Raw genomic sequence first — 15,421 nt, forward strand, 5'->3', positions numbered from 1 at the left:
GGGAGCTTTAATAAATCAGGCGTGTTATGTGTGTATTGTATACTGCAATAAATTAAAATGTATCTAATGCCAACAACAAAAAATGTACTGCAGCTTATTTGTACTTGGATGTAGCGGCTGCATTCGTTTTATTCCAGTTATTTTTTTAAAATAATTTTTGCAATTTTCTGTCCCCGGGTGACACCGCACATTTACTTGTAGTGTATACAAGAGCAGAAAGGTCTCCATCCCTCAATATTCTTCTTCATTACATAGAGACCTGATTTATCAAAGCTATGATGGACTATCATGGATTTTAGGAAATCCATTCCAAGTTTGCTGGAATCCCCAGGTTCACCCATGATCTATCTTTTGAAGTCTTGAAGAGCCTAAATAAATCAGGCACAGAGAGAGGGGTTCTGTAGTTCTAATTCTGATAATAACACTGCAGAGCTAACAAGACAGAACAAAACCGGGTTTCTGGAAAAAAAATTCCAAGGGGGCAAATAATAAAGTATAAATAATAAATAAACTCCATTGGCTGCATTGCACCTTATATGCATTACAAAACTTTGAAGAATTTGTTCCATCCGACTCTCCACCATCCCTGGTGCCCCACGTGAGGCGCGACATTTATAAATAATTCACCCACCATTCACTCTTTTTAAACTTTTTTATTCAAAACAGTATTGTAGATTTTTTTTCTTGCACAAAAAGGGCATAACATACTTTACACAATTTTAAGTTTTAAAAACTGGAAAAATATACAAAGACTTTTTTTTTATTTTAATAGAAAGTTGCAGAAAATATATCATTTGTTTTTTTTTAATAAAACATTAAGGCAAATCTAGAAATGAATCCTAGAAATGGAAACACTTGCGTGTGACTGGCCGCCGGGACAACAATACAAAATGTGTTTTTTAATATTTTCCACGCGTTTTGTCCTATTAATAAAATATTATTTATGTATAGAAAGTTGCTGCAGAAAAGTGAAGGCACGCAGATTTCCTTATGGATTTATAATAATTATCACAATTGTGCATAACGACCTATAAAATCCTAATGTAGGCCCCAGATAATGAAACAAATGGTGAATGTTTCATATCAGACGATCATTTCACTGATTTTTGTGATATTTCTGGTGCAGTAATAAAATCTGAAAAAAGCTGAAAGAATAAAATTGAAAAAATAATGGAGCTAATTTTTTTTTCTATAGGGTTTCTAAAATTTTGGTTTGAATATTTTTGTAAGAAATTGCAAAAAAACAAAACACTTTTCATCACATAAGTATAAATTAAATAAGTTCTTTGGTGTCGCCGAGGAAAGGAAGCCCAAATATATTTTGTATTTTTGTCAAATGTACAAAAAAAGTGAAAACAATTCTGAACTGAGGGGAATTTTAATGTTTTACAATCTTGCGTTTCTTTTTGTAAAATGCCCAATTTGCACCCAAGATGGACTTGGTCCCCAATTAGCTTTTATTCCAGTGATAACCTGATAGCTAAAACATTTGCTTTGTCCTCTTGGTTTGTAGATTTTTTATTATTTTTGGGCTCTATGGAACGTGCATGAATATTATTATTACACAGTATTTATATAGCGCCACCATATTACACAGCGCTGTACAAATCCATAGTCATGACAACTATCCCTCAGAGGAGCTCACAATCTAATGTGTCCCCATAGTCAAATATCATTAACACAGGCGAAGGTCAATTTTGGGGAAATCGATTAACCTAACCACATTTTTGGAATGTGGGAGGAAACTGGAGTACCCAGGGGTAACCTACACAAACAGGGGGAGAACCTGCAAACTCCATGCAGATGTCCTGGCCGAGATTCTAACCTGGGACCCAGCGCTGCAAAGGCCGGAGTGCTAACCACTGAGCCACCGTGCAATATGGACTGAATGTAAAAAGATTATGTATTTGGAATATATAACCATTTCTACTGCTGTAAAACCTAAAAATATTAAAAATATATTTCAAATATTTAGAAACCTAAAAATTTTTTTTAAATTAAGGGTTGGCATATAAATGACTGATATATACAAAGAAAAAAAGAAAGGAAATTGTGCAGATTTGTCCACTGTTGTTGTTTTTGCCAAACATCGGAATGATTCCCGGACATTCGCAGATAAAGCTGACGAACCTTCAAAGTTGTAATATTTATAAAAAACAAACAGGAAATGAAATGATTATAAAACTATTGCTGGGCGATGGGGCTTCAACAACATTTATAATCATAAAAAAATCGGAGTTTTCCAATGTTGTGAGATTTCTGTTACAATAAAACTTTCACTTTGTTTCCATTTTATAACTACAAATTATCCCCAGGGGCCGATCCTTTCTAGCTGAATGAGAACGATGGAAATGATTTATTGCATATTATTTATTTTTTAGGTTTTGAATGCCTTAACATTTTCTTTTTTATTTTTAGAATGCCGGCATAAAGTGCTACTTTCATCTCTGTATGGAATGGCTTTTTTTTTTTCATTAACGGTTAAAAAAAAAATTGTAGAAACTTTTTGTGCTCGTATTCTATAAAAGCAGTGCAGGGTGAATCTTTGTACAACATAACAGTGCTCCCAACATACAAAAATCTACTTCTACCTATATACAGCATGCAGCCCATTAGTCTGGTGAACATCACAATTTATATAAACACTTCCTGTATATTAAATGGCCATAAAATGTGCACATCATATATACAACGCAGGAGCTACAAATGGGTGCAGATTTTTTTTTTTGACGTACAACATTTAACGTTAACTCTTTCTAGAACTACAAAATAGAATTAGTGTGAAGGTTTTCTTTTTCTTTTCCAGTAGCATAAATACAAAAAGAAACTTTGTATGTAGTTATCGACCCGTCAACCAAGGGTGACGTCTGTACAGTACTGGTTGTAGCAAGGCCGTTCCACTACTCGGAGTACTTACATTGGGTTATATTTATACAAAATCCAGAAAACTTTATTTACATTATTTACAGCGTTGTACGTTTATTTTCAGGAACTCGAGTGCTGCCATTTACATGTACAGTATGCACCGGGCCCATCGGCCAGCTGAATTCTGAGATCTTTAGATTGCTAACATTTGTTTTAGAATATTAAAAATGTGGTTATCGCTCAGGGGACACAAAACCGAATATATAGAAAGAAGAATCATGGAATCTTTGTTTTTATAATTTCCCCTGTAAATTGCATTATTGTGCCTGCTGGAGTTTAATCACCTTGGGTTAGGAGACAATTATTAAAGCTGCACTCCAGGCCCCCTATTACTTATAACGGCAAGATTTGCATTATTATCCATCCAGACTTGAGGTTTGCATGGCTCTGCCACACAGCACAGCCAGCCTGGTGACCTGATTCCTCTCTACCACAGATAAGCAATGCAGCTGGGTCACTTTCCCACCCCCAGCCTGTGATTGGATGTTGAAGGAGCAGTAATAAGATAATGGGATTGTCATCACTTTCCTCATTATGAATCAAATCACAAAGCTGCTCCCAAGTACAGGAATTACAGGCTGATACTAAATCAAATTCACGTAACTAATTACCTTCAAAACATATTTGCATTTTTTAAGAACACAATTGCATGCATTGGGACAACACGATGACATTTTTCTTTTGTTTTTTTTGAAGAAGCTCAACTCACGTAAAGATGAATTTACCAGAAAGCAGTCGTGATTGAAATGAATGAAATTCTGTGCCCAAAAATATACAAAAAATGACAAAAAGCCAAAAAAATTCTTTGTTTCAATACTGTACAACATGGCATTTCCAGTGACTTAAATTCTAAAGTTTCAGAACACAAGGTTTAAGAACTCGCGTAAAGCTAGAAATCTCTCCGTCGTGCCGCTACCAAAGATAAGACCTTTAAATAACAATAACTTATAAAATGGCCATGAAAACTGGAATCAATGTGAAATCACATTTGTTAGGTGCCGAGTTCTTGGAGTCCAAGGAGGACACATGGGGCCCGGAGAACTATGAGAGCCCGAGGAGGGAATTGGTATCGTTATCTCTTGAAGACTTTGGTTTCCTAATACGCAGATAGAAGATACAGGAGATCTATCGCTATCATTATATGAATGCACATTGTATAATTTCTACATTGTACGTTCTACCGATTGTACCGATTTGTTTGATAAAGTTCACAATATTGAATTGGTTTTGGACCGGAACTGGTAGATGGGGCAGATAGGCAACAATCCCATTCATGGTATGTCCGGCTGTTATGGCCGACTCATAGACGTATTCTGTAAGTGTACATACAATAAAAATGTCTTTGGCTGGCCCTAGGTGGACCCATTCTTTGGCACGTTGTGTTGTAAGAGATCACCATTGTTCTAAGTGTAGATCCATTGCATTGTTTAAGTTGAGATCGTTAACATCGAGGAAATCAGTGTTGAAAATGCTGGGACCAGTAGTAGTCAGGGATCCTAAACCCGTGGCTGAGCTTGGCGGAGTCAGGTCCAGCCATTCCATGGTCTCCCAAGGGGATTCTGTAAAGCTTAAATGATGGAGGGCGTTGCTTTCCACGGATGACGGCGACATTTGGGTCTCCATAGGAGACAAAGACGTTTCCAAGATCTCTCTGGAGGGAAGAATATCTTCAGTCACTTTGCCTGTAAAACCTTCAATGACGCGCTCAAAGTGCACATCGTCATTTCCGATCTTAAGCAGAGGGATTTCCGCAGCTCTCCCCATGGGGCTGTGAGTATTCAGTAAGACTTCAAGGTGGCTGTCGTTATTGGAGCAATTATCGTACGGCAAGTGGGAGTTTGCAGCAGATAGGTTTGCGTTTCCCGAAGGAACACCTAACTGAGTCAACTTCTGCCCGCACGAGCGCTCATCTTTAGCATTTGCTGGCATTTCTGAAATAAAATAATAAGGATATAGAATATAAAAATAAAGACAAGTGATGCAAAACACAAAAAAGAGAAAGTGGGAAGAAAAGGGAAATTGTTGTCTATATGGTGGGCTTACCTCCGCTTTCAATAAGAACGTCAAGAAGTTCATCAATCTGTTGGCTTCTTGTGACTTGCTGTGGAAAGAATAAAAAATGTGATTAGCATTGTGATCCGTGGAAGTTTGGAAGCGTGATGACGGAATTCATGTTTAGAGAAATATGGAGACGTCATTTACTAACAAATATGCAGCAGTTAAATGTATGGGTTGTAGAGGAATGATGGGAAAACCATTGCCTGAAGTCCAAGCCTTACAATATGTTTACTAATAAATATTTATCTTGGATTGATCATTGCTGAGCCTTCACCATCAGATCTGCCCTGGCCATTGGCTCATTACTGTCTGGTATTTGCTTTGACCACCTCTCTGTTGCCCGTTGGACACTGAGGGTCCTCCAAACTCAATGAAGTCTAATGAGATAATGAATTTAGATGTGTTATAAAAATGTTCACAGGATTGCAGATTCATCAGTGCAGTGGCACCCTGGTTGTTCCCTTTTGCTGATGTCAATTCAGAAATGCAGATAGCCATTAGCCCTTCACATGGATACTGAAGGAAGAACCCCACCAGTAAACACAGAACGGCCAAGCTGGAACATCACAACAAGTTTTCAGGAAGGCAAAATATTATTTTTTTATTTTTTCTAGTGGTGTGTTAAAGGTAGGGAGCTGTAGGAAGGAAGGTTATCCAAACCCTGGTTTAAAATGGTTTTAGAGGGTAGACTATCTCAATTCATTAAATTCAGTATTTATCACATTTTCTGTGCAACTAAATACTTATAAGCCACAAGATTGCATCCCATGGAGAGCAACCTACGGATTATCAGAAAGAAAAATGGAAGATTTTTGATAGTTCATGGTAATGGTAATAATTCAACCACTGCTCGCTATGATTCCTGTTATTGTGATATAGAAAATATTAGACAATTGTTTTACCTGTCTTACAGCATCCTCATAGGACGGGAGCTGCTTGGAATCGGATGTGGGTGCGTTAGAGAAACTCGTACAAGGTACAGAGAGCTTCTGGCCGCCCTGGGGAGATGGTTGTAGAGTGTTCATCTGCAAGGAGATTTAATGAAAAAATATTACAAACTACTTACACCAAAAGATTTGTTTACCGTAAAGTAAACCTGAGCATTTCTCATGCAGGTCAAAGCAACATGATAACAATGGTGGCCCCATGATCTGATCTGGGAACTGATTTCCCGTATGTTCCACTGAGCAGAAAATATAAAGTGGTATATTCAGTATTTTTTGGGGTGGTGGGGATCATACCACTCATTTGTCACCTCCCATGTGGCCATGTAGGTTCTATAACTTCCTAACGGGGCGGGTGGAGAGTGTCCTACACAAGAAAACAACTTGACCCTCATCTGTCCCATTCCGCAGGATCTTACCTTTGCTAACACGGACGGGCTCTTGGGTGAGACGCCATCTTTGTTACCCTGTTTGCTTTCCGAATGGTCGACGTAAGGTGGCTGTAAACTGTTCTGGTTTTGTGAGAAACAAACTGTGCTTCCAGCATTCTACAAAGTACAAAAGTGCAACACGTGATTTAAAGGGATTGCAATATGTTGAGGCCAAACTTTGCACAATATTTATAAATAATGATTAAGTGAATCAGACCATCGGACAATCCTCCCTTCATTCAACATGGACATGAAATACATTTACAAGGTCTTACAATCTCCTTTTTGGGGAATTGTAAAAATCTAAAGTTAATGAATCCCAACAGCACTGAATGAAGTGCCAAGTACACAACACAATGGGTAAGATCCAATTTACTTGTTTGGCCTTCAAAACAAAGTGTATAGACTATAGGATCATGAAGGCCAAACAAGTAAATTGTATCTAGCCATTCTCCTTATTCTAATTGTACATGCCTTGGTATAATCAGTGGATAAATCTATGACACTTATTACACACGATAAGGTACATTAAGGAATAATTACCTGTCCTGTGCAAATCTGAGTGTTGGTGCGTTGCGGAGATACACTTCGCGTGTCGCTTTGTGAACTTGGGGACACAGACAGTAGGTAGTGGCAATGGTTGTTGGGAGATGGCGGAAGGCTGATGTGCTGAGGGCTGTTTGTTGTTCCAAACGGGGAATGTTGTGGAGAGCACTGGGGACTTAAAAAAGTGGAAGACATGGAGGTTGGGTTGGAGGCCTCCATACAGTGGTTGTTCATTAAGCACGACATTGCTTGCGTTGCACACGATCCCATATTCTCTGTTGCATTGTTGCTCTGGGTTTTCATGGCCATTTGTTTGGATGCAAAGGGACAGCTGGCCACATTTTCCTGTTTGATCTGCACTCCGAAGAAGTGTTGAGATGGAAGTGCTTTGTCTTGAGGGCCGCAGCTCCCTTTTCTCTTCTGTAACTGAAGCCGAAGCTCTTCCACTTGTCTCTGCTCTTGCTGAAGCTTCCAAGTCAACTCATTGATGACTTTTTGCTTCTCCACCAACATTTTGTCTTTTTCAGCATCCATGCCTTCCAGTTCTGCTTGGTAGCTGCTGCTGTTGATGCTGCTCATAAGGCTTTCTTCAGCACTTAGGTGGATCGGGGAGGGGTGGAGACCAAACTGAGGAGAAGACATCGGCCCATCGCTAAAAGTATCAGGTAAAGATCCATTAACAGAAAGGTCGGAGGAGGCCGGGGATATTGGTGGGGTGGAGCTGGTGCTACCGAACTGATAGAAGCCATTGGACATAATTCCGGCAGATGGGTGCGTTTGGTAACTTGACAAAGAGTTATTTGGTGTGACCGGGAAGGTGACTGTGGTAATTTCTCCAAAAGTTGGAACTGTGTTACCACTGCATTCCTGAAAGGGCCTCAGGCGTTCCATCAGGGAGGTCTTTGTACCAGACACAGGCAACCCGCGTATTCTAAGCTGCTGCCTCAACTCCGACACCTTGGAGAAGAGGAAAGAAACCATAAATATAAAAGCCATATTTATATATATATATATATATATATATACTTAGCATAGATAACATGACATGCAACAATATATTTACTGTGAGTTGTTTGCAACAAATATATTTTCAATGTGTATCTTAGTATGGGCTATGTTATGGCACTAGACAACTAAAGTCTATTTATGAATTTGTAGCCTTAGTTTCTCCTTGAGTCCATAAAAGGTATCCATCATTATAAGTCAACCCAACGCGTTTCACGCTTGGCGTGATTACCCGATGTGTTTCGCCCAGTAAAGGCTTCTTCAGGGGTAATAAAACGTTTGCAGGGTGGAACAAGATATGCTATGCTACGACTGGATGGACAAGTTACAGGAGATTCTCCATCCTATATTGTCTTTGTGAATCTACTCAAACCAGTTTCCTATTGCTGGTAACACTCCATCACCCTCTTTTTGGTGGAGCCATCTCATGAACCTACCATCCACTCGTGGGACATTATCTTGTTCCAGCCCTCAAACGTTTAGGTACTGAAGAAGACTTTCCTGGGCAAAATGCGTAGGGTGATCACACCAAGCGTCTGCCACTATTGGACTATGGTCACTCCCCCCACATTGGCATCTTACATGTTATATAAATATAAACAATCTATGAACAAATATCTCCATTTCTTTTTTTACAGTGCAAGTCAATGACCAAACCAAAAGTCTTTCACTCACCCCTAACTGTGCCATCTGCCCCATATTGACATCACAGGTCTATTATCACATACTATGAGCATGTAAGTATCTGGTATTTTGCATTGAACCTAGAAGGGATCGCCTCTTATGTGTATTGCACTGTAAAAATGTAATTTGGGGGAGCAGCACAGTGGTTCAGTAGTTAGCACCCTTGCATGGAGTTTGTAGGTTCTCCCCGTGTTTGCATGGGTTTGCTTTGGGTACTCCGGTTTTCTCCCACATTCCAAAATAAGTTAATTGGCTTTGCTTCAAAATTGTCTTTAAACTGTGATAATGAGATATGACTGAGGTAGGGACATTAGATTGTGAGGAACAGCTAGTCACATGACTATGGACTTTGTACATCACTGTGTAATATATCGGCGATATATAAATACTCGATGGTAATAATTTGGAGGAGATATCGTTCACAACAATCAAATCTAACAGTTGATCAGCAGACCACAACCTACTTTGAGATCATCCAGATTGGAAGGAAGAAGTCCCGGCTTCATGGAAGACACATTGGACTGGCCAGAGAAAGTGGTCTTTACTGGTGACAACGAAGGACTGCTGACTGCTGAAGTGTTGACATTCCGGTTCATTTGTTCATTTTGCTGCCTATAATAAAAAAGCAGAATATTTGTAAATAAAATAATAAATATCAGAAATTCTTGCTGCCCCCTAACATTGGTATTGAGTAATGTTTATCCTTTGCCTGGCTCGTTAAATCAATAGCAAGGTGCGGTGTTTGAGAAGGTTCTAGTTCAGCCATTTCCTGTTATATGTCAATGAGTGACAACCGTTGTGTGTCTGTGTTGTCACCCGGTCACATGATCTCTTGGTGACGACAACACAGATTGCTTAGCCCTGGCTCACCGTTTCCCATCGGAAAGCTGGCCCAAAGCAATGATGCAGCCAAAGCTGGTGTGAGTGCATGTAGACAGGAAGTGTCTGAACTGGACTGGTAGAGGAATGGGAAGCTTTGTTTAGGAAATGCACAACGCAGAACAAACGTAACAGCATTAGATTTATAAAGAATAGACGTACTTGAGATGCGAGTGGTGCATGCCTTGGTAATTGAAGTGCTGCTGTTGCTGCTGGCTGAGGATCTGCAGCTGAAGGAAGAGTTGCTGCTGCTGCAGGAGTCTGGCATAGGCGGAGTCCATAGGTGGAGGAGATTTCTCTGCCTTCTGATCCGGAGGAATGTACTGGTGGTACTTCAGCTTTTTCACCTTTGGTTTGATGTCTTTGGGCTTTTTGTGCCGGTTTTTGGAGTCAGTGGAGGGCTTGTTCTGCTGATTGCAGACAAAAGAGGTTAGAGAGGGGGTTACTATTTCTGGCAGTCTGAATACGGTGCAATATTTGGGGAGCCAAAACAATTTAGAGATGAAAAATGCCCAAATATGCCAGCAAAAATTATGCTTTAGTATAAAAAAATGTTTGAAACTTAGAACTGAACATTTAGAAAAGACAACAATAAGGGCTACACAGGGGTAACGAGGCATCAGTTAGTTAGCATTATTACATCAATCAATTCATACATTTTATCAATATGCAAACAGTGTTTCTGATCCATCTCCCCTGTACAGCAGAGCTTAGTCTGGGGTAAGAAGATGCAGCAGAAGGAGCGAATGCAGTATTCTCCCCAAAAATATTTTTTAAACTAGGTGGGAAGAAGCTGTAGGCAGGTGGTGACCCCCATTCTGTGACCAAATTTTCAGTAGCTACTGAAAAGTGCCAGACAGTGCACCCAGCTAAAAAGGGCCGGGGAGAACGCTGCAATCTGCTGTGCTGTCACGCTCATGTGCTAACAAGGAACTTGCTGGTAGGAGGATAGATCAGATTGGACGGAAATACAAAGACAGCTCCAATATGTTTGTTTTCATCTGTAAATTTTATCCGAGTTGGCCAACCTGTAGACTCCAATTGGAAGTAGGGGCACATGCAGTGCATAGATATGGCCGCCCCTATGGACATGTGTGTTCTAAAACATTACTACATATGAATAAGATTCACATAAGATCACTATTTGCATGTTCATCCACAAACGACACAATGGTGGCCAATGCTTTGCAGACACTCACCTTGACAACTGCGCCGTGTGGTGCACCGGGTCCCGTGGGCGACAAGTGGTTGTCCAGGTGCAACGGACAAGGGTGGCTCTGGGGGTTGCCTGCATCCTGCAAGTCCTTTTCATTCTCCTTTGTGGGATTCTAGAAGCAGAAAATGTCAGGATTTAGTCTAAATGGCGGCATTTATCCCCACCACACAGCAAGACACCCAATCTGGCCAGACATTGCACCGGGATTAGACCGAGAAAGATGACAATCACAGGCCAGGGATTTATCAGGGTGATTTATTGTCCTATTTGTCTCCATTCTGCTGCCGTTGCTCAAAGCAGCTTGGAAGCAGCACAAAAAGTGTCCGATATCGCAGGATTCTATTAAGGTGTCATGCTTGTTCACAGAGAACTTTGCTGGTTTTACGGATTTCTTGAGTCGATGACAAATGAACGAAGGCCAAAGGAGAGAAGTGACCATATCTGGAGATGACTCTCCGCTGCCAAAGTGAAGCTATTATTGAATTAAACACTCTCTAATTTGTTGTATAATTCAACTAAAGACTGCAACTTATTGGAGTTCTATCACCTGAGGCACCGGGGTAACTGGATATCCCAGCAGCTCGCTGGAAAAGAACATTTGGAGAAGCTTTCGGGAGCTGGAGGTCTCACTGTGATATCATTTTCACCCGCAGAGATCCAATGCCTCCCAAAACTGCACCCAGTGCAACAATATGCATGGCATGGCTACGGCTGATTTAATGGAGGCAATGCAGCGTGCCAAGCAGAGCTGGATCATTCACAGAGCAATATAGGCAGGAGCTTGGGGCCCCATGGAAATCCAGGGGGCCCATCTAAAACCTTCATTTACTGTACTGAAATTTACTTTACTGTAATGCAATTGGTCCAGGGAGCAAATATTTGTAGGTGGCTGGAGACATGCCATTACAGACTGGGCACATTGGTGACTTCTATGTACCTTTAGCAATCCTTACCAATGTATTTCAGGAGAGGAGAGTTATAGAGGAAGGAGCAGAGTCCTCCATGAGTGTGTCAGGTTGCATGTGGGAATAGGTCTGCAATGCTATGATTGTGATGCTATTAGAACCTTCCGGGGTAATATGAAGTCTGACAATACTTTTAGTTCTTACATGTCTGTTACCAGGATAAAAGTCTGGATTGCACAGCTGCCCTGTAAAGGGTTAACAAATACAGCATTTCGCCAGCCTGAAGTCCTGCAATCGGCGGTTTTCATAACCGTCTGCTCTGAGCAATCTCCTAAATTACGATTCGGAAACCAGTATGACAGAGGCGACAATTCCTTCATCTGCACAGCGTCTGGAAAATGACACGAGTCCTAAGATCCGGCAGAGAACAAGCCGCAGAACGTGCACGCACTTGGCAGACGCTGAGCATTAAATCTTTCGGGGACATTTCACCTAAATCAGGATTTCTACAAATTCCACCCAGTTTCAGCTACTGGCAGGGCGTTTATTAAAAGGAACTGACAACTGAAACCGACACACGGGTGAAGAAAGAGAAAATGAATATTACATTAATTCTAAGGGGCGGTGATGTCACCGGAGGCCCAGTGTGGTCCGCGGTGGAATTGCTATCAGTTGTGGCAAACACATCTGGATATTAGGATTGGTTTGTAAAGGCTTTCTACTTAATGTACAGCGCTGCGTAATATGTTGGTGCTATAGAAATAGTGTTTAATAATCATAGGGTGAGGAAGAACTCACCTGAGGTTCCCATAAGCTGTATTAGGTCCTGGAATCTTTGTATATATGATATCCATTGTATGGAAATTGTATTGTATGGAAAGTACCTGTTCCCTCGAAGTTACTTTATATCATATAATAATTTATGTTTTTGGAGATAACAGTCTGTTGAAATAGGATTTTACAGCAGAGAGACGGAGCAAGCAACCAGCTGGGTGGGCTGATTTCTATTTGTTCTTCTTTCCAACATCTCATTATTATTTTTTTGCCTATTAGACAACTAAAACCCCAAACATGACGTAGGTTGTAAAACCGTTTTTTTAAGCCTGAAAGTCACAAACATTCGGTTATGAGTGCGGTGCGACCGGCAATACTCCGAAACCAATCGTATTTCATAAGCCCCCTTTCACTATTAGACACACCGTGCAGACAATACCTTGGCCGTTTGCCCTCATCGCCTGGAAAATCGAGGGCCGCTATGCCAAGTACACTGTGTAACAAAGACACAGGAATGAAGCTTCCGGGGCCAAAAACCTGTCATTTCTGGGCTAACAATCCCTGCGGATACCCAAAGCAGAACAGGGCTATCATCTGAAGGACGATGAGAAGATGGAACCTTTGGTAGCGCTGGGTAATGTCAGCACTTCCCCGACATTCTAAACAATGGTGATCTATAGATTTCTGGGTCAAGTCTTCAGTAAGATTGCTTTGACATGGCAAATGATTCAACTTAACAAAGCTGAGTGATGAAGACTTCAGCTATCCATCAAACACCAGGCCAATCTAACGGTTTATGTCAAAAAAAGATTAGTAGTGGTTCTTAGTAATTATACTGACGCCCCTTGCGCAGACCCTTGATGTTCTATCTCTACTTGCTATAAGCAGTCATGTGAGTGGTAATGCAGCACTGCCAATCCGCCTTGTCTGATTTTGTAGAACACTTACTGTATATTTTCCAGCTTGAAATAGAAAAAGTTTTTTCGGCCCCTTTCAGAACTACATGGATAGCGGCTCCCAGGCAATGCATATATTTGCAATGAGCAACAAACTAACATTGCAAACCCTCACTACTCACCCACCACTCCATATGCCCCCCATCTCTTGGATTGTAAGCTCTTCGGGGCAGGGTCCTCTCCTCCTCCTGTGTCACTGTCTGTATCTGTCTGTCATTTGCAAACCCTATTTATTATACAATGCTGCGTAATATGTTGGCGCTATATAAATCCTGTTTAATAATAATTGCAGGTTAACATCTTTGCATGCATTGCTCTTGCAGTTGTGGTGCAGTACTTCCTACAAAGGAGGAAAAGCAACTGCATGGCCAGTAGCAATTTGTGGCAGGATCTACATGGTGATTGACTGCAACCAAATGCAAACGTGTGCACAAAATGGTTCCCAACTCAGTGATAGAACACTGCGGTCAACTGCAAGTCTGAAATAACCCTTACTGAGTTGTTTTTGTTTCAGCAAGAGCTTCCTGGCCATCGAATATAATACTAATCAGAAAATGTCAAAGCAAGCAATCATTGTTACAGGTAGTAAGGAAAGTGTCACCCATTGGTCCTTTCTTGGTGGAATGTTGTAAATGACACCATGTGATGTGTTTAATACAAATGGAGGATTCTTGGATTTCTCAACCATTTACATCTCTGGGTATGTCATTTTATTCTACTGAGAAAGCTTTGAGCAGTGCTTCCATTAACTCCCAAGAAAAAAAGAAGAGCAGAACAGAAAAATAAATATATAAATGGTCCATATAGAGAACTCTCCCAATTATTCACTGTAAGGTCAATACAAAGCACAAGGGGGCGCTCTTTGTGTCTGGAGGAAAAGAAGTTTAAGCCCCGGATAAGGAAGGGATTCTTCACTGTAAGGTCTGTGAAAATGTGCTAGGGAATATGTTGGTCGCCTTGCTGCTTTATACTGATGTTGTAGGCTTTGTCATTACCCTGAATGAATATGTTTCTGTATTGTTCTATATTTGTTTCCTAGCTCTATATATCTTAAAAACCTTTAATAAATTGATTTTACAAAGATTTACATCGGGTATAATACATTCCTAGACTGCAATATTATAGGTAAAAAAGTTCATTGTGTTACCTGTGCCGGCATGGAGTCAGGGGAGATGGAAGTGTCCGCCATTTTGGTCTCATGCGGAGATGAAGATGGATTTCCTTTCGTTTCGTCACTTCTCTCTTGGTCTGGGGACAAACCGCAATCACTGCTATCTTCTTCAAAGGCAAAGGCGTCCACCGACTTGGAGAAACTCGCTGAATGGCCTTAAACAATGAAAAAGAAAGTTGTGAAATGAGAGCGCAGGAATTAGTAGTTTGGTACAATGAAATGACCAGAGTGAGGATTCCTAGATTGACAATATGAGACCTGGGATAAACAGAAATACATTCTAGAGGATCAAAGTCTGTTTGATATCAAATTCCTAAGCCATGGCTGTAAATTCATAGTGGCTATACCAGCCTTCATTGGGGCCATTTGTGAGGTCAGGTGCTAAGTTTGGTTCACATTTCGGCTTCCAATTCAATCCGAAGGCATTCAGTATGGCTGAGGTCGGGTCTCTGTACAGAACACAATTCATCTCCTGTGCTTTGCCTTCAAATCCCCCCACAGCTCTTGTCCCACTTACCTTTCTGCCCTGATAGAAAAATACCCCCCGGAGCCGCTCTCTCCGCTCCTCCAATGACCTACTAATGACTTCCTCACTCATAACCTCATCACATGCACGGCTCTAAGATTTTTCTAGAGCTGCTCCTACTCTCTGGAATGGTCTTACTTATGCTATTCGGCTTCTTTTGTCTCCTAAACCCTCACTATTCACCCACCATTTCATATCCCCCCCTATTGTGTGATACTTCCCCCACCTCTTAGATTGTAAGCTCTTCAGGTCAGGGTCCTCTCCTCCTCCTGTGTCACTGTCTGTATCTGTTTGTCATTCGTAACCCCTATTTATTATACAGCGCTGTGTAATATGTTGGCGCTATACAAATCCTGTTTATTATAATTACCGTATTTTTCGGACCATTAGACGCTCCGGAC

The 15,421-nt window shown here is 40.8% G+C and overlaps 1 protein-coding gene across 1 annotated transcript in view; it reads right to left on the reverse strand.

Moving 5' to 3' along the window:
- Nucleotides 1–638: 638 nt before the first annotated feature.
- MYOCD (myocardin) overlaps nt 639–15,421 on the reverse strand; it is a gene marked incomplete in the record, with an annotated part of 33,143 nt that continues 18,360 nt past the window's right edge. The window contains 9 exon segments of the mRNA XM_072403299.1: nt 639–4,856; nt 4,969–5,026; nt 5,886–6,008; nt 6,347–6,475; nt 6,902–7,861; nt 9,058–9,205; nt 9,635–9,882; nt 10,672–10,800; nt 14,471–14,649. Of these exon segments, the coding sequence (XP_072259400.1) occupies nt 4,318–4,856; nt 4,969–5,026; nt 5,886–6,008; nt 6,347–6,475; nt 6,902–7,861; nt 9,058–9,205; nt 9,635–9,882; nt 10,672–10,800; nt 14,471–14,649 (2,513 nt within the window).

The sequence above is a fragment of the Pyxicephalus adspersus genome, chromosome 3 (assembly GCF_032062135.1).
Source record: "Pyxicephalus adspersus chromosome 3, UCB_Pads_2.0, whole genome shotgun sequence".
NCBI classification, from domain to species: Eukaryota; Metazoa; Chordata; class Amphibia; order Anura; family Pyxicephalidae; genus Pyxicephalus; species Pyxicephalus adspersus.